This window comes from Acanthopagrus latus, chromosome 10 (assembly GCF_904848185.1).
Source record: "Acanthopagrus latus isolate v.2019 chromosome 10, fAcaLat1.1, whole genome shotgun sequence".
Taxonomy (NCBI): domain Eukaryota; kingdom Metazoa; phylum Chordata; class Actinopteri; order Spariformes; family Sparidae; genus Acanthopagrus; species Acanthopagrus latus.
This window is the reverse complement of record NC_051048.1, coordinates 14,421,144-14,445,767: the sequence shown is the minus strand read 5'-3', so window position 1 is coordinate 14,445,767 and position 24,624 is coordinate 14,421,144. Positions and strand designations below refer to the sequence as shown.

Here is a 24,624-nt window from a genome sequence, read left to right as displayed (position 1 = left end):
TGATGATGCCTGGAAATCACGTCAAAGATGTAAAGACCAACACAAGGCAGGAAAATTAACAGTTGATCTTGAACTTTTTCATGCATTCAGACTGATTTTAATTGGACAAAACCAGTATAAATGGAAGGATGTCAGCTTTGATAGATTGTATGAAAGTGCTTACAAGTTTGTGTTGGGACACGGACAATATAGACAAGTCAGCTTGTATACCACGTGCCTACAGTTATCTAGGTTTTGAGCTGGGACTAATAAAGAATTTACCTCTTGTGACCCACCCTGCGGATGATAACCATTTTCACCTCAGACAGCTCTTTACAAGTCTACAAAGCTTTGTGGGAAACATTTTGCTTTCACGGCCTTGGAGTGAAATCAGCCAGAGGCCTCCTTTACCCCACCACTTCCCCCCATCTCCCCAATCCCCTTCCTGGGAGAGGATTATGGGGCATCTTTTAACTGTGCCATCTGCTCCAAATTAACTCTGTATTTACATGGGCAAATGAGAAAGCTGTCAGAGCAAAGAGGAGTGTAGATTGAGATGTTGCTCTGCAAATGTTAAATTGTTGCATGTTATGTGCTCATGGCTGAACTTCAGATGAGATGTTCAGCTGACAGGAAAGACTGAAACTGTTGGTGAGACATGAATAAATGAATCCATCTAAGCAACTCTGGTATTGACTCAGTGTTTCAGTGTCTCACAACTAAATGAAAATATTTTTTTGCAGTGTTAGCACAGTATATTGGTGGTGAAAACCCACACATCTTCCTGATCGATCAAGCTTCTCTATATATCGCAGAAGGTTAATATGTGTTTGTTGTCAGTGCTCTTGCTTAAGACAAAGATAGCCCCTAGAGGCCCTGGGAACCAAAGTAAAATTACAGATATTGTCTTTACAACGTGTCAGCTGTAAGATGCACACACCTATACATTCAAGATCTTTAGTTTTGCTGTCACATGCACATGCACAGACTCCCCACACTCCTCTCCCAACCTCTTTCACTCCCTCTCAACACACATTCACTTCACATGCACTTAGTGATACTCACCTCTGGTAACACAGCAAGGAGGCAGTGAAGCCAAAGGAGTGTGTATTTGTGTATTTGTGTGTGTTGTGGTAGTACACAAGCAAAGATCTGGTCAATAGGCATTGACTCATCCTGACCCAGAGGTCATAACCCCTGGAGTCAAAGGGCAGATGAAGTGTGACACACTGTGGACCCTTGATCGGGGCAGCTGGTTGGTCTAAGTAATACCCACCACCCCCAACATATACACACACACATACACATACACAGTGGCTTTGAGAGGCAGGAAAAAGTTGCTGGTTCAAGTTACAAGATCTTATTGTACTACTGTTTCTCTTGAGGAGTATTGGCACTATAACTAGTACTGTGGTAATTGTAAAATCACAGTTGTAGTAGAAGCAGTTACTAGAGGTAGACTAACAGACGCAGTAGGCCTACTTATAGTAGTGTTGTCATTCTATCTGATAAAAAATTAAGTGTATCAATTAAAGCCTCAGAAATGCTTTGCTTTGACCAAAAAGGGTTGTGATAATGAACAGAACATCCCAGTGATACTAAAAAAGAAAAAAAGTATGCATATAAGTGATTTCAAGAAATGGCATTGATACAAAATGATTCCTAGCTATGTGTGTGAAACATGTGCCCATCCTGCACATCACGTGTTTGACCTGTTACCCTCTGGCAGGTGCTACAGGTCCATCAGAACCAGAACAAATAGACTCAGGAACAGCATCTTTCCACAAGCCATCACTGCACTAAACACAAATGGGCACTGACACACACACACGCGCGTGCGCATGCACACACACATGCCAAGGACAATGTGCAACAATTGTAAAACACTGTACATATTTATCTATTTATTTCTCATACTCACATTGTGCTGCCTTGTACTTTTTACTTGTACTTTTTACTCAATTTTATGTTGTGTGTATACTTGGATGCTGCTAGAATTTCATTGTACACTGTGCAATGACAATAAAAGGATTCTGATTCTGAAATCCGACCACTTGTAACTAAGGATTCAGTCACACTAAAAAAGAAAAAAGGAGTATAAAATTACAAAATTATAATTAAAAATAGTAGCATTTTCTATAGAAAATAATGACTGGCTCTGTTTGCTGAGTCATATGAATGACAAAACTGCACAGAAATGTTATTCCTGTTGAGGTTTCATTTATAGGCCTAAACGTGCAGATAATGTTGGTTAGTTTCAATGCATAGGCTGTGTTATATAAAGCACAATTAACATTATAGGAAAAATACTGCCACCATCGAAAATAATAATGACACTGTTAATGTTAATAAACAAATTTGTGAAACTGTAAACCATATTAGAATTTGTAAAACCAAAATTTACAAATTTCCCTAAACTTAAAGCTGGAACAGAATGTTTAATCATCCATTTACTTCTTTAGTAATGTGTATAATGTGCTTACAGTCGTTAATCATTTTACTTTAGTGTCACAACAAATGATAAGAGTACTAGTTGGGCTTCTGATGCAATACCCCAGCGGAGGAATCAAAAATATACCAATAGGACGGCAGAAGTTCGCCTTGTTGCCTAGATACGAACGCGGAGTGTGGCGCATTCAGGAGACCGTCACCGAATGAAACTGGCTTTGCGGTAGCGGACATTGTGGGTCTACGTATCAGGTATCATCAAGGAATGACCTTCCTCCTGCTTGAACCGGAATGTCGCCCGTTTCCTTGACGCTGTTGGAGAAGCACTGGATGTGAAAACAGCGCCATTTCTGTCGGCGTCCATGAACGCGATGCTACCGCAGCGGATTCCAGAGCTCGAGCTCGGAACGGCAGCGGGAGAGAAATAGCCGCTCCCCTTTCGCTGCTTCTTTTTACTTCAGCCCACGGCAGGTAAGTAAACCGGCTGGGAGTTTTCGTTTGGCTCAGCCGCAGTTTTGTACTTGTTCAGCGTTTCATGTTTACTCAGCTTTTTCCTTCGCTGTATGACGATATGGCGTACATTTTGAGAGGAAAGCGTCTGACAGTCCTCTGGTAGTCTACCGGGGCAGCTGCTCCTCCTCCCCCTTGATCACAACAACAATCGTACTGGAAAGCTAACGCTAGCCATCGTTTATCTGACATTGAGATGGACTTCTCGGCCATATGCTATTGACTTTTGCGTATTTTGGTGCTACGTGTCCGACTGGAAGTCTAGACTTGGCCTAACGTCCGCGTCTTGCTGTTTGCTAGCTAACTATTTAATGGAGAACCGTCAGGGCTCTCATGTCACCGTATAGAAGTAGCCTGCGTTCACCTGCCCGACATACAAAACTGACGTTAATCTTCGCGGTACTTTCGTGATTAAATTAATAAACTGAAACGTACAGGGTCCACCTGAATGGTCCATGCTAGGCAAACATAACAATTATAAATTGTCTTATGACAGGAGACGAACAACTCTCGGTAGCCAACTCAGCTAACTTAGCTCATTAGCTAAAGGTCGGTGGTCCAGCTAACCTTGCCGTTTGACTGTAAAGTTACGCTACTTAACGTTAACTGACGTTTATACCAAAAGTCAGTGTAACGTTAGTGGAAACTTCGGCTATTACAAAATCGTCGACTCTGTGCCATATTAATAAAACTATGACATTTATATTTAATTTCAATATCGTCCCTGGCTTCTCTGTAAGTTGGTTGCATTGCCGCACTAGATAACCCAGCAATGTATTGTTAATGACATAAATGTATATTTAAATAATGTTAAAATACACGCAAAGTAAAGCGGGTTACTAGCAAGTTAACAATCTGTTGTGGTCCTTTCCATGTCAGAGTAATTGGCCTTAAGATAAAGTTGATAGTGGACGGTGCAGTCAGGAGCTAGCACCGGGGCTAGTATGCGTACAAGAAACAACTGGGTTGTAGACATTGGTCAGCCATATTTAGCAAATATCGATGAAGATAGATAACATTTCAGCTATTGTCCATCTGCATTAATTTAGAGTAACATACTGCTATCCTACGAAAGTGTTTTGACTGCTTTAATGGCATGGTTCATACTGCAAAGCTTCTTATCTTGCCCTTTGACGTCTCTAACGGGTAACCCATAATATGCCACTGTTGAGTGACGACCGGGCTAGCCAATCAAATCGGTGCAGCGTCCATTTGCTCTTCACGTCGGTTTCCTAATCCACTGCTGCCATATGAAACACATGCACTTGACAGCGAGCTTGCCAATTGCCCACACAGTTGCATACAGCAGCTGCAGTTGCTTGTAGTTATTTTGGTATGGGCTTAAATCCAAGACATATTAGTACTCATAATTTAAACTATTTTGCTTATGTGTTCTGTGATTGTAATAGCGGGAATAAGAAGTTGAACACATTACAAGTAACTTTTAATGTGGTTATGAAATGGTCTCAATTTAATAGTGATGCCCTCGCTATGACACACATAAGCAAACAAGAGCACCAGTGAGAAGTTTAGTAATTTCTATATTGTTTTTCTTAATGCCATTCACAATATTATTGCAGAGTGCAGAGGATGAGTCTTCGAGCCTGCAAAAAGATGCTGCTCTGTAGTCTGAAACAGTGACAGGGGCCGAAATTAACCTTTTGACTCGGTGGCTCATTTGACTTGTAGCCAGATCCATTTTTTACTGGCAAAAGAAGTAAATTACTTTTATTATATGTTTATCTCAGTACATTACACTGAGATAATGTTCAATACAACATTTGAAAAGAGGCTAGAGAAAAATCTGAAGCAAAGTTATTTTGATAAATTGATCAGCAGTTAAGTATTTATTTCCTATTAAAGGGATAGTTTGTGTTTTTTGAAATGGGGTCATATAAAGTACATATCTATAGTTGATCTGTTCCCTACCGTAATCACCGATCAGCGCAGCCTCAGTTTGGAGAAGCAGAGAGCTGCTCCAGTATGTTGTATAGAGAAAATTCACGCCGCTTTACATCGCCGTCGGACTGCTTTTGCTTTTGGCACTACATTTTCTCAACTCTAGAACCTCCATATCCCTAGAGCAACTGGGTAACAGGTGATCTGCGAGCGGCGAAATACAGTGTGAGGCCCAGTTGCTGGACAAGAGGTTTACTTTAGATAAAAACGAAACTTAACAGACCGTTGAACCTCTGTATCGCTACGCATTGGCACAACTGTGTAAGGAGACGGAGGTTCTACGGTTGAGAACACGTATTGCCGCAAGAAAGGCAGGTCTGACGGCAATGTAAGGCGATGTGAATTTTCTCTATACAATGTACACTTGAACTGTTACAGATTTTTTTAGGTGAGCCTTGTTTTAGGTGGTAAAATTTCGCTTTTTCTCTGGACTCCTGCAGTACAAAGCTGAGCGTCTGGGCTGGAGCGGCTCTCTGCTTTTCTAAACTGAGGTTGCGCTGATCGGTGATTACTGTAGGGAACAGATCGACTATAGATTTGTACTTTATATGACCCCACTTCAAAAAACACAAACTATCCCTTCAAGGGTATGCACTAAGTCTGTAACGGTACATGATCGAAACTGAAACTGCAACACTGATCCACAAACCTGTCTCGCGGTGTGAGAAGGCAGAATTGCGACACAACTTCCAGTCCAGATCCAGCCCTATGAGCCATAAGTAGCCCCTTTCACACAGAGATGCCGTATTAACACCACAGTGGTGGTTCGCCAATTCGCCGCTGTTGGTCGTTCACACAGAGCGAAGCACTGCTGGAGTAAAGACAAACCGCTGTGTATTTCACACTGAAAGCTGGCACTGTACGTGATGGCACATGTCATGATGATGACGTGTGTATTTTCAAGGTGTTTCCCAGTGTCCCCCTGTCAATCTAAACTCGCAGATAAGTTATAATCATTTGGATGCTGTTACAATGTGTCATGTTTGAGATCCTGACCCACCAAACATCTTGGAAAGTGATGAAGTTAAGGTTTTTGCTCTAAATTACGTAATTACATAATTGCCATCAGTAAACGGGACACTGTCTGAATCTGTCACTTGCGAGGACGGAGGCTGTTTTCCGGGGGAACTTCACTAAAGTCTTGGTCAGGAGGACTGATCGTCTCAGATTTTTTTTTTATCACAAACAGTACAGTTACAGTTACTTCTTTACCTTAGTTTGGTTCTGTAACATTGCTTTGTGGGACATTTCTCTTTATTAAGTTGAGTGAGGGACCTGTGCAGTTAACAGACCATCCGATAGACGCACCCTCCATATGCGCAGCTGGCTCATCCATTCATACTGGTTTGGTTTGCCAATACTGCGTCTCTGATAGTATCAGACGAGAATTAAAGGGATAGTTCGTGTTTTTTTAAGTGGAGTCATATAAAGTACCTATCTATAGTCGATCTGTTCCGTACCGTAATCACCGGAGGTTCTACGGATGAGAAAATGTAGTGCCAAAAGAAAGGGCGGTCTGACGGCGATGTAAAGCGGTGTGAATTTTCCCTATACAACATACACTTGAACTGTTATAGATTATAGATTTTTTTAAGGTGACCCTTGTTTTACGTGGTTTATTTTGCTTCTTCTCTGGACCCCGTTCACTGCAGTACAAAGTTGAGCGTCTGGGCTAGAGCGGGTCTGTACTTCTTCAGACTGAGGCTGCGCTGATTACGGTAGGGAACAGATCGACTATAGATATGTACTTTATATGACCCCACTTCAAAAAACACGAACTATCCCTTTAATTTGAGTCAGTAAACTTAAACCTCATCAGATCCCTCAAAACAGCGAGTAGCTGATGTCAGCAAAAAAAAGGTGGTTAAATGTACTTGAAAAAATAATTACTATGAGTCTGATGTAACCACCTCTCTATGTCTGTGGACCACTTGCTCAATGTCCTGCCCACATGACTATCTGATTGCTAGCACGTAACAAGTAATGTAGCCCATCAATAGTTAGTGCTTCAGTCTCACAAAGTCTGAGCTGTGGTTGAGTGTGGTTTTGTGTGTCAAAGGAAAGAAGCAGATAATGCTAAAATCACAATCAGTATCACAATCTAATGATCTGTTTCTTTGGTGACGAGCATGCCCAGTTTCCGAGTTACACAGCTGAAAATGCCTGAAGTTATAGTCAAAAGAATTTCACTTTATGTAGGCGAAAGTGATGGCTTTTAAATCAGACACACATTCTTCGTTAATCCAGCTATTTTGCAATAAAACACAGCATGCACCTGTCTTGTCACTTTTCGCTGCTACTCTGCATCGAGATGCGGAATGATAATAAAAAGTAAAATCAGTCACATTTGGTGATTGTTAGACAAGGACGTTATTTTTTAATCTGGAAAGATAGTTGTAGGTGGAGCCCCATTCATTCCTATGAAAACTGCTCAGTGGTGTTTTGAAGCAGAAAAAGCTTGACTTCTGTGTATGAAAGTACCTGGATAATCTGTTACGTGGCATTAAAGGAATTAGTTCAACATTTTACAGACACTTCCTTCAAAATTTTAGCTTACAGGAAAATCATTTTGGGCTACACTGCATCATGTGACAATGTAATTACATAGTTTGGCTACTACGGAAACCGGCTTCAAAGCCTGTTGCTCTTCCTGGGGGCTTGGTGCCATATGGCAGCAGAACAACTGGCTTATTATGTAACATTTAATACTGGCTTTGCTACTGAGCTATCAGCCTATCATTGTGAAGACACAATATTTCTAAAGAACGTGTATCAGTTTAGTTTTAGTTAAGCAAAATTACTACCGCTAAACACATGCCGTGTCATGGCGGCGCACATACGTGCAGCGGCTCAGCACTTGTGTTGGTACTCCGTAATTAGTTTACTACTAGTTTACTATCTATTGAGTACCTATGTACCTATCTATGTGTACCTATGTCTATTGAGTACATATGTACAGGCATAAGAAAAATGCAGCCGGCATGAACTGCTAGAAATCGATTCGATGCCCCTAAACTGTATTTTTTTTTTTTTCTCATTTAAGTTTTTATTGAGTTTTTTCAAGAACATATAAACATATGAACAGGTACAGGGTAATCTTACAAGTATTGGGTCTTTTCGGCATAGACATCGTCTGACATGTCACACAAACATAAAATTAGAGAATCAAACCTAAACTGTATTTTTGATCAGGAAGACCACAGACTTAATGTCATGGAACACGTGTTTTGCATACGTTGGCAAGCTGGTATGAATGAGAGTATGAGTAAGGAAATGGATGACGAATTAAAGCATAATCTATTGTATTATTAGTATTAGTAGTCTGTTTTATCTATATTATTTAAGCAATTTGAGCCTAGTACTTGAGTTCACCTGAAATTTCGTTGTATTTTTATGCAATGACAAATAAAGTCTCTATCTGTCTCTATCTATCTAACTAATCTGTTAGCTGTGGGATACATGTACTGTCACAGCTCTTGTGTTCCATTGCATCTCCTGAAGGGTCATTACACAAACAGACTTGAATAACTCGGAAGCTTTCACGCTTATGTTAGATGTCATTTTGCGGTGAGTGTGCTGGATTTTGAGGTGAATGCACATCACCATGGTTTAAACCCAAGCCCCTGGTTGAGTGTAGTCAGTAATTATTATCAACCCGTTTATCACTTTGAAGAGGGCTTACAACCACTGACATTACTGTGTCATGATTGTTGCTGGTGTCTGCACTATTTAAAGAATGTACTCAGGAGGCCATTAGCTTGCTGCTAAGCAAGGCAATAACCAGTCATTAAAAACGTCCTCTGGAATAAGGAACAAAATTTTATAAATGATCTGTTACTTGTCCTATTTCTCTCCCTTTTTAATATTAGAGTAATTATAATTTCCTTGTCCAAAAGCAGTGAAATGTGTTCGTACATTTTTTTTTTTTTTTAAAGAGCGTTTGCTCCTTGCTGTTTGCTTCTGTGGGGAACATGAATAAGATCTTTGACCACATCTTTGTTTTTTCAAATGCTTTGCTTCAACATTGAAAATATTTCAGAGAAACTGATGCATGCTTGCTCTGTTTCAGGTTTTGCCGGTGAAGTAAGACGTAGCCCCAAAATGGATCCTTCCGACTGAGACGCAAACACGTCTTGTGTTTTGCTCAGCAGCTGAGATCTATCAGCAGCATAAGCCATGCCTGACGAGTAAAATCCCCTTTTTTGCTCCAAGCAATAAAAAAGAAAAAAAAAACATCCTACATGCCTCCCCATGTAGAGCCCCTTCAGTGCATCTTGCTGGAGTGACTGCCCCCCTCTTCCCAAGGTTCTGCCTCGTCTTTTCTGTTTACCCTTCTCCACCTACCAGCCTACAGCAACTACCTATCGCAATGCTGCTCCACCTGAGAATGGCCAACACCTGAGGTCCCATGCGTCCGGTGAGCACCGATTCAGACGGTCCTGCTCCTCCTGAAAACCTCTCTTGCCCCGACCCCCTTGTGGGCCCCCTGCCTGCCCCAGAGATGTCCTTGCTCCAGTCGCTGGGTCCAGTACAAAGCTGGCTTGGCCAGGAGCTTGAGAAGTGCGGGATTGATGCCATGATTTACACCCGCTACGTCCTCAGCCTCCTCCTGCATGACAGTTATGACTACGACCTGCAGGACCAGGTGGGCTCCTGCATCCTTAAAGGGATTTTCCTAGTTAAATCAAAAAGCTTTGTAAAACTATTGTCATTGTTTGTGTAAGCACTGTCAAATGACTGGCCAGTGGACTTTATTCAGAAAGGGAAGTTAGCGTGTGAATATAATGGGCTCGTTAGAGGAAGACATCAGTTTGCCAAGAGAGGGTAACAATGGTGCTTGTCTTTCACATTATGGCACTGTACCACCACTGAATAATTCCTCATTTGATTTCTGTACTTTGTCATTGTGTTTATCGCAATGCAGTTTGCCGTATTTGAGTGCAAATTGTTATGGTATGCATAGATATGTTTATGCACAAGTTATAATTCCTGTTATGTGTTTTTCCAAGTTTCACTGTTAGACCCTAGTTTTTCCTTTATGACTGACTTTTTATGCTTTGTGTTTGAAAGGAAAACGACATCTTCTTAGGCTGGGAGAAGGGAACTGGGAAGAAATGGGGCAAGAGTAAGAAGAAAGGTGGGACCGACCTGAGTCTTGAGGAAATGAAGAAGCAAGCTGCTGTGCAATGCCTCCGCTCTGCATCTGATGAAGTAAGCCTCATTATCATTCAGTTTGATTGGTGCAATCCTGTAATTTTCATGCCATTTATGAATGGTGTTAGTCAGGTTACAGTATTTATTATTAATAATGCATTATTTTTTTCTGTAATGTAAAATAGACATTAACCTGAATCACTGTCACTTTGGAGCAATGCAAGCCCTTCATTACTATGTCTGAAATGTTTGACCCATATTTTATGAAATGTTTGAATGAAAATTATTTGGAATACAGAAAGCAAGAGGCTGTGATTGGCCTAATTATGACAGGAATTACTGTACTACTCCTTGTTGTTTGTTAAGGTGCAGTCATGCAGATATTAATTGCATAAATCGCAGTGAATAGACACTGAATAAAGCTATGTCAATGCAGGAGGCTAAAGCATTAATCAAGGGAAGATCTTCATTGTAAATGCATAATCACCTTATTTGGCACGGTTGCCTCACCTTTTGTTAGTTTGCATAGAAAAGGTTATTTTAAGGTCAGTTGTTTTAAGTTTTTCCCTTGCCTTAAAAAAATTCTGTCCTCACTTATGATTCATTACCTTCAGAGGAATGTCATTTGCATTGAAGAGTATATTCATTTTTATTTCATAACTTTGTGTGAGTGAAAATGCTATGGAGAGATTTGTTGACATTTAAGTATGTGGACAACAGTAGTAACTGAGGTGAGAGTTGACGAATGACACAACATAAAGTTGGACGAAGGGTAAGGGGAAGGGTCTGCAAGGCAAGAGGAGGAGTGTTGAGCTCCTCTCTGGGGACTGGACTCTGCGGTCTATTTTCTAACCAGCACACGCTGCACAGGATTGCACCAGTGAGCAGCAGAGTTGGTTGGCTGTCAGCTGACCGGTATTAGCACAATGATGCAAGAGGAAACACAGGGCAGAAGAAAACTTTACTGTACTTTGCTTTTCTTGAGGTGGCATGGTAAGGAATATTTTCTGAAAGAGTGAACAGGAAATGAGTGAGCTGAAGAGTCTGGCAGGACTGGTACTGAGGAGACGCTATGCTGTGATTTGTTTTGAGGCTATTTGCTTTGAAAGTGCTTACTTGGACTAAGGTAGCATTTGAACATGGTTGTCTTGTTTATTTATTGTATCTTTGCTCAATTCAAGAAGGCATTAAGCTACTCAGGATGTGTAGTAAATGTTCAGTTTCTCAAAACATCATGAGACAGTCTTTTCTACTGTTGCTTAGCTCTTTTTATTTATTTTTTTTTTTTTGAAAGGTTTTCTGCACCTTAGCTAAATATAGCACAGTCATGGCTGAGCATGCCTAAGCTCTCATACGTCAGCTGGCTTGACTTGTGTCAAGCTCATGCCTTTCATTCTTTCTTTTGGGTCACATTAGGGGTCAAAGTAGCTTTTGGGAACTTTAGATTCTTACCTAAGGCTTCTGACTGAGATCTCGTCAGTTTTTCTTTCTTCTGATGGCAGGGAATTTCTTTGTTTTGATCAGTTATCTCCTGTTTTGTATATATGTCTCTGTGTTGATATATGCTTAAACTATTGTAAATGTTGTTCAAGTTCAAGCTTTTGTCACTTTTACATGATTATGTTTGCATCATTTCATGGAATTGATATCAGCTGTCCATTGTATTCAGTTTGAGTTCTCTAAAATATGTTCTGTGCTTTTTTCATTGGTTCAGAACTCTGGAATTGAAAGCCTGGTTGAAGAGCTTTGCTCTAAACTAAAGGACATCCAAAACAAACAGAAAGGTTTGGCTTATACCTATTTTTAGATATGTTTATAACCCTTATTAAAAGACACTGAAAATGAATGTTTTATTGTTGTAATATCTAATGTCTTCTACAGAGGAAAAACAGATTCAGAAGAAATCTGATGGCTCCCAGTCTCCAGAGCGAGCTGAGTCACCTTCTTCAAAGGACCAGGTGGAAATGTAAGCTACATCATGGATTGTGTGTGTGTGTGTGTCTATGTATATGTATGTATGTATGTATGTATGTATTTACTTATTTTAACTCTACTTGTAGGAATACATTTAAATAGAGCATCTTCTCTGTCTGTTGTGACTGCAGGTATTATGAAGCCTTTCCTCCTTTGTCAGAGAAGACTGTTTGCCTCCAAGAGATCATGACGGTGTGGAACAAGGCTAAAGCCTGCACATACTCAAGTTCATCATCCTCTGCAGCCCCACAGACCAGCACAGACACCTCTTCCCCAAAAGATTGCAACAGTGAAGGAGAGGCTGCAAAGGAGCACAACCTCGAGGAGTGTGGTACCATCACTACTGTGACCAATGAAAGAGGCCAGCAACGACGAAGCAAGAGGGAGAAAGAAAACAGATACCATGGTGGTGCAGCAGTGGATGAGAAGTCTACCATCCACTCAAAGAGACAGACGAGACATAGATCTGAGGGCAAATACAGACCCAGATCCTGGTCTTCTGGCTCTAGTGAGGCGGGCTCAAGTTCAAGTGGGAACCAGGGTGACTCTAAGTCATCTAGAAGCAAGACAGTTAGAATAAGGCACAAATCCAGGGAGGCTGCAAAGAATAGGAGAACACGCAACAGTGGGCAGGTAAAGCTTCAAGTGAAGGTAATTGACAAAGAGGATCGAAGAAACACAGGAGGGAGCTGCAGCAATGCCACTGGTGGTGCTGCCAAACAACCACAGCTATACAAAAAGGGGAAGAGACCGCTAAAGGAGATTCGTAAAGATCCAGGCTGGAAGGAAGCGAAAGAGTCCGGAGTTGAGGTCAGAAACAAGATGGAATATATGGAGGAGCCACTTTGGTACACTGAGCCCATCACAGAATATTTTGTACCTTTCAGCAGCAGACAAAGCAAGCTGGAAACAAAATATCGAAGCAAGACGGAATCTCCTGATGACTTTGCTTTGTCAACAGACATGGAAAGGTTGCCAGAGAGAATCCAGGGAATCTGCATTGCCAATGAGAGCTACCAGAGAGCATACCTAGCAGCAGGCTCATTTGTGGATGGGCACTTTGTGGAAGGGCCTGGCGAAGCAGAAGATGAAACTGCTGAACTCACTGGGACCTCAAGCTGCCCTCAGCCAGAGGATAGTAGAGATTTAGATGACAAGCATCTGTCTGAATTCACTCACTTCTATGAAGTTGATATTTATCAATCCATATTGGATACTAGTGCCTCAGACTCTATACAAGAGAGTCGGATCTTGAGCATGATTCGACAGAAAAGCAAAGAGCAAAGAGACGTTGAGGCAGAATGTTCTTTAGTGTTAGATGGCCTTGAGCAGCAAGGGAAAAGTGCAATACTGGCAGACTCACAGGAAGCTTCGGAATCTGTTGGATTCCTCATGGAGGATCTAGAAAACATGGCTCAAGTGTGGGGATGTTACTCACCATCTACTTCAGAAGATATAGATGGAGAAAGCTTCGCAGGCGACTCTCCAATTCGACTCTCCCCCCATCTTGATAGTGTTTCATTCACCCTGAGCAAGCTGTCTGGAAATCTCGAGGAGCCACCTGTTCCTGAAGCCACCAGTGAACCATCTGGGTTGAACTCATCCTGCTTCTCTCTTTTTGAGCTGCAGTATGATAGCCCCACTTTTCCTTTTCCCCGCGACTCACTCACCATTGGTCACGAAAACAACACAGATTCTAGTAGCTGTCTCGACCCACATTCTAATAAACAGTCTCGTTTGCTAATATGGACCAAAAATAGTGCCTTTGACGAAACTGAACACTGTTCAAACCTTTCAACACGAACTTGCAGTCCTTGGTCACATTCAGAAGAAACTCGTTCAGACAATGAGCAAGGAAATGTTCCAACAGAGGATGCTGCTCAAACTGGCAATGAAGAGATTGATTGTATGATCCCGCCTCTCTCTGGAACATATCTTGAGGATGAAATCTTGGATTTTTTGCAAGAAAATTCTGGCCGCACGTGTGACGAGGTCAGTCTTACTACAGGATCCAATCAGACCTTCATCAAAAAATCAAAATTAGAGTCCATTTGTGGTATAGCGTTGGAAGAGGATGAGAGTAAACAGTACAGCACTGGCATGTTTTCAGACAACACAAACCAACATAGTGATGACTACAGCTCAGGGATAATAAAGGACATTTGGACTGCAATAGGAGATGGCAAAAATGTTATTTCTAGGCAAGGAGCAGAAAAAACAAGTGAGGGGTTATTTGCAGATGAGTCAAGCGGCTACTGCTGCAGTTGTCTGGAGGTGCAGTCAAAAGGAGTTCCAATTCAGGGACCTCAGAAAAAAGCAGTGCAGCGGTCAGAGTATCACCTTTGGGATGGCAAGAAAGAAGAACAGGACTTAGCCAAAAACAAACTGTCAAAGGTAGATGGTGCTGGGGACTACATGACTCCGTCCAAGCCTTGGGACTTCAGCTCTGACAAGGAGAGTACATCATTCATCCTAGGAGGGGTGTATGGAGAGTTGAAGACACTAAGTGGTGATAAGAATTGGGCTGTTCTGCCGCCTAGTGGCACCCAAGAAAGCCTGTTACAGTGTGCTGCTGCAGCTGCATCTGCTTCTAGTGCAGACATGCTAACCATCACTGGCACAGATGTGTTCATGAACACTGGCAGCTGCTTTGCCCCTGGGCACAGGCCCCTGTGGAGGCCACTTGTGTCCTTTGGGCAGAGTGACCAGGCCATTAGAGGAGGCGGAGATGGATTGAATAAGGGATTTTCTTTCATCTTCCATGAAGATTTGCTGGGATCTTGTGGAGGTTTGCATAGTGAGGAGCAAGGTTTAGAATACCCGTTTGCATCCTTCAACCTGAACAATCCCTTCTCTCAAGTCCTCCATGTTGAGTGTTCTTTTGAGCCTGAGGACATGGCTTCGTTCAGTCCAGGGTTCAAGCCCAAGTCTATTCTTTGCTCAGACTCTGAGAATGAAGCCTTTCACCCACGAATATATGGCATCAACCGGACACAGTACAGGGCCATCCGCATCTCCCCCAGGACTCATTTCCGACCAATATCGGCCTCAGAGTTGTCTCCTGGTGGAGTGAGTGATTCAGAGGCTGAGACTGAAAAAGAGGAGATGAGTTTTCCCGTCCTTGCGCCGGTTGATGTCTTTGATGATCCTCAGGCAGACCTCAAACCTCTGGAGGAGGATGCAGAATGTGAGGGCCCTTATTATGGGAAGTCAGAACTGGAATCTGGTAAATTCTTACCCAGATTAAAGAAGTCTGGCATGGAAAAGAGTGCCCAGACCTCTCTGGATTCACAGGAGGGCTCCAGTACCCTCATGCCAATCGCTGAGCAAGAGATTTGCTTAGACTGCAAAACGGAAGCAGCTGCCTCAACTGCAGGTGGAGAGACAGACCTCTCAGCGGACAAGATTCAAAAGGAGGAATCTTCAGGAGAGAAACAGGCCTGCTTACGTGCACCAGCAGGTCAGATCCCAAAGTATGGGATTGCTTATGACTTTGTTGGAGAGCTGCCAGAGGTGAGGGTTCCTTAAATGTATCTCCAATTAATATTAATATGTTATAGATGTGCTCGATAATTTCACAAGAATATTGGCCTAATCACACAGTGTTTCATAATCCATCATCCACTGTGAAATGGGTTCCACCTGTGATGTCTCAGACCGCTGTTTACAGAAATACGCTAACCACTTCTCATTTGTCTTCTTTAGTTCCCTTTGTTAAATGTAAATCGACAGGGAGGAGCTAGTAACCAGCAAGATGAGTGCTGGTGGCAGAACACACTCTGTTCCCCCCTTTTCCCTGGATCTCAGTGTACAGGTAAACCTGTTTCCAAAATCATATTCTCAACTCTTAACAGTTTCCTCTATAATAATTTTTGTAATACATTAAACCAAGTTCACTGTACATATTTGTTCAAACACACAGCAGTGGATAAAGGCAGATCTCTCCCCAGACCGTGGCAAACTCCTCAGCCTGAAGTTGTTACTTAAGTAATCTACCACTTGTATGTCCAGAGCTGATCTGCAGTAGTGGTAGTACAGCTGATCAAGACATTGTTTTAATCTAATTCACTTGCAGAGGCAAACTAACAATCAGCTCTGCCTTGTATTTGACCAGTATATTTAAGGGGAACCTTGTATCTAGAGTGCTGTTTTTGATGGAAAGCTGCAATTAAAATAAAGTGTAACGATCATGGTGGGATGAACAGATGCATCCCAAACCTTTGTGCCATAACAGATCCACACTGACACTCAACTTTTCATAGATATTCTTCAGAGCTATATAACGTTATTAATAGATAGAATTAAAATCATTTCATAACAGCTACAAAACCACCCTGAAAATGCAACTCATTAACAGTTGAACTCACCAGTATCAAACACAGCAGTAACAACAACAATTTGAATGCAATGGCCAGTAACATGTAAGCATGTTACAGAGTAAAACTTGTTTAGGTCACAGAAACGAAGGAAGTCAGTAAGGAAATTGGTAAAGCTCCATTTCCTAACAGCCCTGCTGTAATACTTACTTTTTGCCCTCTCATCTTGTCTCGGATGTCCAGGTTATTATGCAGATTATTAACATTAAATATAAGACAATAGTAGCATGTCATACAGCTTACACACTTTCATGATGTTACACCTTTTCCAGCACTAAATTTGTGGAGTTGAACAGCCATTCAAAGCTATTAAGATGAGTTGGCTAAATTGGCAGTAATGGTGCCAATTTGCCTTTGCTCCAAAAATAAACATTTGAGGACACATTCACATGTTGTATGAAATGTAATGGGCTGCTGGCATTAAACGGAAATGTGTGACCTATCAGCTTTTGCGATACTAAAGGAGTTGTTTATGGGGAAAAAAAGGGGAAGTGTTACAACTCTAGAGACAGGACTGCACACGCTTGGCCACCAGCTTTAGCTATTAAAGTCACCAAATCCACAGGAAGATTTTTAGCAGTGAAGCTGAAATTTGTAAAAAGGTCTGAAGGGTCACAGCAGGACAGCTAAAAAACAGTACCACGTGTCTAATAACGGTTTTGAAGTTACACTTGTACAATTGTTGCTGCTGCCTGTCCAGTTAGAAAATAAAGATGCAGGAGGTAAAGGAAGCTGCAATACAGTAAATGGTCTGATGCAGCGTGGATACTTGCATGTGCAACAATCTGATAATTTTGCCTGACCTCTCTTTGCAGGAAGCAGCAACATATGAATACGGCAGTTTTACAGAGGACGTTTGTCGAAGGGGGGAAACCTTCCTCTCCTTTTGTGACTGGACCTCTACCAGCAAAATTTCAGGGTCATCTCAGAGTGGAAAACGTAGGCGAATTTTCTGAGACACCCCTCCAAAACCCCCACACATAACCCTGCTGGTTTTCATTTACTAACTTAAAACCTTGTGTAATCAATCAGATCAACAAAAAATGTAAAAAATGAAAATAGGAAAACTCAAAAAATACGTTCTGTCTTTGAGTGATGCCATGTGCGGACATGCATTTAAGGCATTTTAGAATTTGTTTCACTTGATTCTTCTGTACACTGGTCCTCATTCAAGTCTCACAGTTAGGTAGTAAGGACAATCTTTTGTTCTATCCATGTCAGTTTTGTTCCCACCATTTTGCTTTTGAACTAGGATACTGGTAGTTGGTGGTGTCTGAATGGTTGTGCATGTGTGTTCGTCCAGCCAGTCTCACTCCTCTTTTTCTAGTTGAACCTAATGTTGTGTGCAACAACTGTTATCGCATCCTCTACTTTCCATCTGTTGTTCAGAAAGATAATACAAGGATGTTGAGATTTTGGAGTTGTTTAAAAATTTGAGAGTTTAATTTAAATTTGTTTGGACGACTTTGTGAATGAGAAGTAGAGAATGCGTGCAGCTTTCTTCTAAATATTCCTAAATTCCCCATGTGTGAAAAGATTTTTGAATGGTTATAGTCTTACAGAAGCTAGTAGTAGATGGTTTGTGAGGCTAAGATAAAAAAAGTAAAAAAAAAAAAAAAAAAACAGGAAATCAAAAGGAGTTTTGTTGGAAAAAATACTAATAATCTACTTGAAATGCAATGCTGTTAAAGAATTGGGGATAAAAAAGAAAAAAAAATTCTGTTTTTGGGTCAATACCCATTACAAAAAGACAACTACAGCCATTTCTGCAGACATCTGTGTTGCAACTGAATGAAACTTTGTTTTATTTTTTTGTAATTTCTATGGTACGGACTATTGGTGCTATAAATACGTTCAAAAAGATTTTGAAGTTGCAGTTCCATGATAAGGCTGTGGTAAGTAGATGGCATAGCCTAGTTTTTTTTGTAGTCCAGACAGTCAGACTCCATGAATATCTTTTTGCGAAAAATTGTGAAAAGAAGAAAAATGTTTTTGCCTGATCGCAGTTCTTGCTTAATGTGGCTTGGTTTTTCTTTTAAGGTAACCTCTTAGTTGTCAGGCCTGTAACAGCTTAAGCAGAAATACCTGCAGGTATTTAAATCTCAAGTTTCTACAAATCTTTTTAGTTCATTGTTCCTAGGCAGAAATGTCAAAATCAGCACTGACTGATAGTTAATTGTTCATGCTGCAAGTAAAAAAATATAAAATAAAACAAGTGGAGGGGTGATGCTCAAACCAAAAACATGGCATAATTACACTTAGGTACAAATGCTTTTTTATTTCATGATGTGTGTCTTTATTTTTTGGTTTGCAATATATCTTGTTGAAATATTGAGCAATGTCTCTGTGTGTGCGTGTGTGTGTGTGTGTAAGTGTCACAGAACTTGTGAAGGCACTAGTTCAGAGTGAGTGAACTAGAACTTTATCTCAGAGAAATGTGAGTGTATGCAGAGACATGCATTCACAAAAAATTTAAAATGCATAAATGCGCCCTAAATTTAAAACACACCTGAAGAAATGAGCTGTTAAAACCTTTGAGGTGTGGTTGAAGTGGCCCTTTTCAGACCTATGCTTTGAAAATGAAGTTAAGTTAAAGCCTCTGCAGAAAATGCATCGAGCATTTCTTAAAACCTGCAGTTTTTTTGGATTTTTTTTTTTTTTTTTTGTTTGTTTTGTTTTTTAAAATTTTCAAACAGGCTATGAGGACAGTATCAGGGTGACTTATTTGTCACATGATACCATGAAACTGAAGCACAGATAACTAATATCATCCCTCCATTAATGGTTTAAAAGAGTATGTTTGCAGTGTGAGCAGGCTAGCTGTAATGCACTGTCGCAGGTGAAGGTGTGTCTGTTTTGGGCATGGCTTTGGAAATGCTTCCTCATTTAAAAATGCAAAGATTGTATGCAAAGGCCCACGGTTTGTTCAGTCCAGTGCCGCTTCAGTTGAAAAAGGACCCCACAGAAGCTGAAAGGTACTCCAACTTCAGGGTCTTGGTACCTTTCTTTGACAGTCATCAGACACTCAGGAATTTTTTAATATAAGCATACTGCATAATCTACACTCATGCCTGTGACAGTGCATTGAGGCTTTAATGTAAAACCTTTGATTGTAGAGCAGAAATTATTGACAGTTCTTTCAAAGCAAATCACACAGGTCTTTAATTTAGAGCTTTAGTTTTAGAAAAAAAAAGAAGTAAGCCATTGTAGATTGCATAAGCAATGCAGAGGGGAATGAAAGTCCTATGCAATACCGTGGCGCATGTAAACATTCAAGAATATATGGAGAAAAGTCATTCAGTTAATTTTGCATGGTATTACTTTTGATCGAGGGACATCTGAGTAAAAAAATAAACCATGGAATGTCTCTGAAATACAGCATGCAAACATCACACTCCCATCTTTTTATGTTGGACTAAACAATACATTTTGGTTTTAAAAAAATACATGTGAGGTTAAATTGGTGATTGAGAGGATGTTATGATTGTGCGCATGAATATGTGGGCGAACTTGTGCAAGAAGCTAAGCACTTACATGGGAGTTGAAAGGAATGCATCACACCTTTTTCCATTTTAGTTCTTCCATTTTGATAGGCTGTTTGAGAAAAAAATAGAGTATGATGAAAATATGCTTTCATTGAGGGTACATGTATTTGGATCTACACTGAAAAGGGTCGCTGAGTTTCGACTGCACTATGGTCTGCAGAACATATCCAGCACTGAAAACTTTGAGTTTTCCTCATCTTTTCATTCCCACCTAGATGCTCCTTCACCCGCCCCCTTCCTCCACGTTCCTAAAATCCCATCTGTCCCAAGTAGCTCTGTTGTTCTAATTTCATGTACACCCTGAGTAAATTATTTTGTTTCATTGTGGATTTTCTTAACATCTAATAAAGGAATAAACCAAACCTCAACCTGTGAAGTTCATTGCCTTTTTTGTTATTGTTGTTGCTTGCCATCTATTATTTATTGCGTTTGGCCAAGTGGCGACTAGTGAGAGGAAGCAAGAGCAGCTTTATATTTGAAATCAACATCCCCATAGTGACACTAGAGGGCAGGGTTATGATACTGTAGGTGGAGTGGCCTGCTCCCTCATAGGTCATTTCATATCAAGCAGTCTCAGTTTTTTGTTGATGCTCATTAATATCTTAGTGAAAGCCTTGAGCATTTTTAGAAATATTGAAAATCTCATAACATTTGCTATAGTTTGTTGGATTTGCTGGCCAGGATTGAAAGAAATAACATCACTATCACATTTGCACTTAAGACACGATATGGTTAGTTTAGTTATATATCTGACATGTCTTGATATATTTTGCATGTGATCGCAAAACAGGTCTTGTTGGTTTCGAGCGTCTTTAAATTTAATTTAATTTTTCTGAGGGATGTGTTCATTGAAAATAAGTAATTATATATATGTATGATATAATCATTCTCACAAATTAATATTTGTGTTGCCTGATTATTGTTTTTATTGCATTCTTTAAAATAATTATATTATTTGTATATCATATACTCTATGTACATGAACCATGCGATATATATATTACATTTTATATTAGCTTGTTAACATTCTCATTTACATTTTAAAGTATTTATTTTAATTGGTTTAATGTCTTGCCTTATCTTTCATCACTCAATTACTTTTTATCACTTTGATGGCTATATTATTACTTTTTTTCACTATCATAATATGAGCATGGCAGGTCATTCTTGATTTTGGAAACACTAGCAAAAACACAAGTCGTTCAAGTCAAATTATTTTCTAATTTCTTATTGTTATGTGTTTGTCAGTCACCCATAAAACACATTTAACCGCTCTAAAGATGCGTCAGCTTCCGGAATATGGTTTTTTGTCACACGTGTCCCAGGTGCTCAATAAAAATTAAAAAATACATTCAGAAAGAGCACTCCTTATATCTGTGCAGAGTATAATTTTGGACCACTCGATATTATACAATTAAACAATACAATATTTACAGTAAAATTTTAACCGTAACAACAGTAATTTAACGCATTTAAAATGGAACAACTCTAGTGTACGGGATAACTCTAACCAAAACGTCTACATGTTGTCATACTGTAGGTGCTCAGGTTGCGAAGTCGATTATTAATGCCTTCATGTCCAAACAGGTGAATCCATCGACGCTGAACATTCTTGACTCGATTGCGCTGCACTCACGGTACAAGTTTGTTTTAAAATGGCGGCGGAAGCTTCAAGGCAGGTACGAAATGTTAACAATACCGGACAAACGTATATATTTCCGTGCTAATTTAACTGGCTAAACACCGTAGAAGTTTTTTTTTCTGTCCAGCAGTGATGCTGTGGGAGCGAAACATGTCTATCGCGTTTAAAACTTTAATTTGGTTGTACTTGAGGAAGCGCTGGTAAAAGCGGTGAGTTGACGTCCACAGCAAGTGCACTCCTGGCAAGCAAGTCCGCTTCGACGTGGTGTTTATGTTTACTAGGGCCCTTTATTTTTTATGTATAGGTGAATCACGTGTTTGTCCCGATAATTGACCTTATACTGGTGCTGTTTTGTACACCAAGCTGCGCTGAGAAGACAGAAGTGATGGTGGTAAAACAGTAGTCACAGCATCATCATGGACCGCCCTGGCTGGCGGCTACCTGCCACCCACCTGTAGCATCAATCGGCTGCATGGCGAACACGACACTCGCTACCCAGGATCGGAGGGACAGCCGCCGCGGTAGGTGACTGGGATGCGCTATCACAGGTCTCCCTTGTATATGCCATGTTTGACACACAACTTAAACTATGTATGTGCTGCTCTCCATTGAACATCAGAGGTCACGCCATACTGCCTTCAAAAATATTGGAAGTCAAATTCAGCCAAGGATATTGTAAATTTCTACTTCCATTTAAACACGAAACAGCGTTTTTGGAATTATTCAAAGCCAGTCTTCAATTCGGCATACATTTTGATGTGCTACAGATTAAATAAAACTTACTTTTTGACCAAACAGTACACCTTCATTTTGTGACTTGTATAAACCCCGGCTTTAAGTCTGCCAGAACTTTGTCCTTATTCGGCTTACATTTAAAGTATCAAGAGACAATTGCTGAGATAGTGGTACATTTAACCCAAGAGTTGATCAACCATGACTCGCAATCTTTGTGAACTGTTGAACCCAGTCTTCAATTTGGAACCTTTCTGTGCTGGGACTAGTTCATTGTTCACCACCGTCCCGCCAGATGTACTTGTAGGAGAGTGGCTAGAAAATTGTTCCAAACATTGAAAATGTCATGAGATTAAACATTTGATTAGTTAAAAACAAATGCAACTGAACTGAAAAGAGGCTCACAGATACATTTAAGCTAATAACCAGGAACCTGCCCTGTACTATAAGCATTCCAATGTTTGGCTGAGGAAGTGTAATGCGTTTTAACCCAAATTGCACAATCTGTGATGTTCTCTTACCAAAGATGATGTATTTCCTCACGATGCCTGCCTAATCATAACAGCATCATGACTCACAGAGCAAACTGTGTGTGTGTTACTAAAATGGGTGTCACAGTTAATTAGGTACTCACAGCAAACTTGGCCATTCATCATGACAATAAAAACAAAAGCATGCATGTTTATGCTGGTGTGGCTTACAGTTGACTGCTAATGTGTGTAATGTGGTTGTCAAACCTGATGAGTGACATTGCATTTCCATGCGTATATAATGCATATCAGACAAAGTCCATCCGACTAAAATTAAACTGCTTTTCTTTTCTGACATTTATTGGTAACCTCTGGTTGTAGATTATTTTCAGTGGCACAGGAACAACCTCTTGTAGTGTTTTGGGACAAAGTCTACCAGCCTCACATGACAACCTGCAGGTCAGGGGCTCAGCTAAGAATCTGGCTTTGTTGGCATTAGGCTCTGTGTTCAGAGTTCACCTCAAAAGTGTTTTGTGAAAATCATAATTTCTGCATATAATCTGAATATTAATATTCACATAAAATAGAGTACATAGAAGCACTAAAATACAAAAAAAGAGCTGTGTCTCATTCGTCCAGTTTACTAATACAATCTGCTGGACTAGAGTCACTGGGCCACATGACATGGAAGATATTGAACAAACTGCAATTATTTTGTATTAATATATTTATGCTAAGTAATTTAATGACAGTCCCTAAATCAGTTTCCAGCTATTCAGCGCAAGGCTCTGGGAGGTGAGCTAACCGTCCTCCTGCTGCTAACACTGGGCGAACCCCAGTAAAGTTGCGGCTGGACCCGAGTGAATATCTGCTGAGTATTCAACCTAAAACTAACTTCACTCCGGTTCGATGAGTCGCCTGTTGCAACCTTTGAATAGGATGACGAGGATTTCAGTCACTTGACTTAAATGGTGACTTGTAGAAATTATTCAGATAGCAGTAATGACAACAATGATTTCAAGATAACTTGGGGTGTAGTGTTTTCACTTTGTGCAACTTAAATTCGCCATTCGCCCGTGATATTAAACCTACAAAAAATATATATATCTGAAGCAGCAGAAATTCTAACTGTGTACCAGCCAGTGTGTCTCTGTACATAAGATTCATGAGCTCTACCCAGACATTCTTGCTTTACCTTAGCTTTCCTGCTGGTGTTAAATCATGATACAGCCCAACTTGGGCCCTGTTCACATTACAGTACAGACTCCAGTTACAGCCTGGTTCTTGTGGGATTAGTTTTCACTTCACAAAGCTTCTACATTCATCTTATCTGATGCCCTGGTTAATTAGAAGCCACCTTTATTAATATTGTATTAAGAAGAACTGCTGTTGTCATACACAAGATCACATATGTTGTGCAAAACAGGCAATTGTGCAAAATTTGGGCTGAAACTAAGCATCTAAGGTGGTCCTGGGAGCTCTGTGCTCCTCCTACAGATCACCCTTTGACCCCTTTTTCTGCATCGTGTATGTCTTACGCAGTAATTGCACTTTGTTTGTGGAGATATGATTAAGCAATAATTTGTGTAGGAATATATTCCATGTGTGCATAAGATGACTTGAAATGTAGCTCAGAGGATCAATTAATATTACACAATAATGCAGGTCTACAGGTACAATGACACAAGCTAAAATAAGAACTATGGCACAGCAAGGTCATTACAGAGACATGAAATCACAATAAGATACCACAAAATACATGCATTAGATTTTAGAATTGGAGTGACCCTGTGATAACATTCAGTATTTCTCACCAGGATACACAATTGAGGCAT

The 24,624-nt window shown here is 40.4% G+C and overlaps 2 protein-coding genes across 4 annotated transcripts in view; both read left to right on the top strand.

Moving 5' to 3' along the window:
• Window positions 1-2,601: 2,601 nt before the first annotated feature.
• kiaa0232 (KIAA0232 ortholog) lies at window positions 2,602-20,313 on the top strand. Its single transcript, XM_037111932.1, has 8 exons — window positions 2,602-2,898; window positions 8,966-9,541; window positions 9,967-10,107; window positions 11,765-11,834; window positions 11,932-12,016; window positions 12,156-15,537; window positions 15,730-15,838; window positions 17,216-20,313. The coding sequence occupies exons 2-8, from the start codon at window positions 9,305-9,307 to the stop codon at window positions 17,230-17,232; spliced, it is 4,041 nt and encodes a 1,346-aa protein (XP_036967827.1). The 5' UTR covers window positions 2,602-2,898; window positions 8,966-9,304; the 3' UTR covers window positions 17,233-20,313.
• Window positions 20,314-21,532: 1,219 nt separating this feature from the next.
• tbc1d14 (TBC1 domain family, member 14) overlaps window positions 21,533-24,624 on the top strand; it is a 72,600-nt gene continuing 69,508 nt past the window's right edge. Inside the window, exons 1-2 of one of the 3 annotated variants that reach the window (XM_037112182.1) lie at window positions 21,533-21,624; window positions 21,951-22,108. In XM_037112182.1, coding sequence (XP_036968077.1) covers window positions 22,060-22,108 — 49 coding nt within the window. In that variant the 5' untranslated portion in view covers window positions 21,533-21,624; window positions 21,951-22,059. Of the gene's footprint in view, window positions 21,797-21,891; window positions 22,109-24,624 lie in introns of all 3 variants that reach the window. The other 2 variants (XM_037112184.1, XM_037112183.1) reach the window with 2 other exon arrangements.

Excerpts from the sequence above, each read along its gene's own strand:
- kiaa0232 (XM_037111932.1), top strand. The coding sequence starts at position 9,305 with ATGCGTCCGGTGAGCACCGATTCAGACGGTCCTGCTCCTCCTGAAAAC. Across the intron at positions 12,017-12,155 it reads TCAAAGGACCAGGTGGAAAT|GTATTATGAAGCCTTTCCTC; the intron begins GTAAGCTACATC and ends TTGTGACTGCAG. Across the intron at positions 15,538-15,729 it reads TTGTTGGAGAGCTGCCAGAG|TTCCCTTTGTTAAATGTAAA; the intron begins GTGAGGGTTCCT and ends TGTCTTCTTTAG.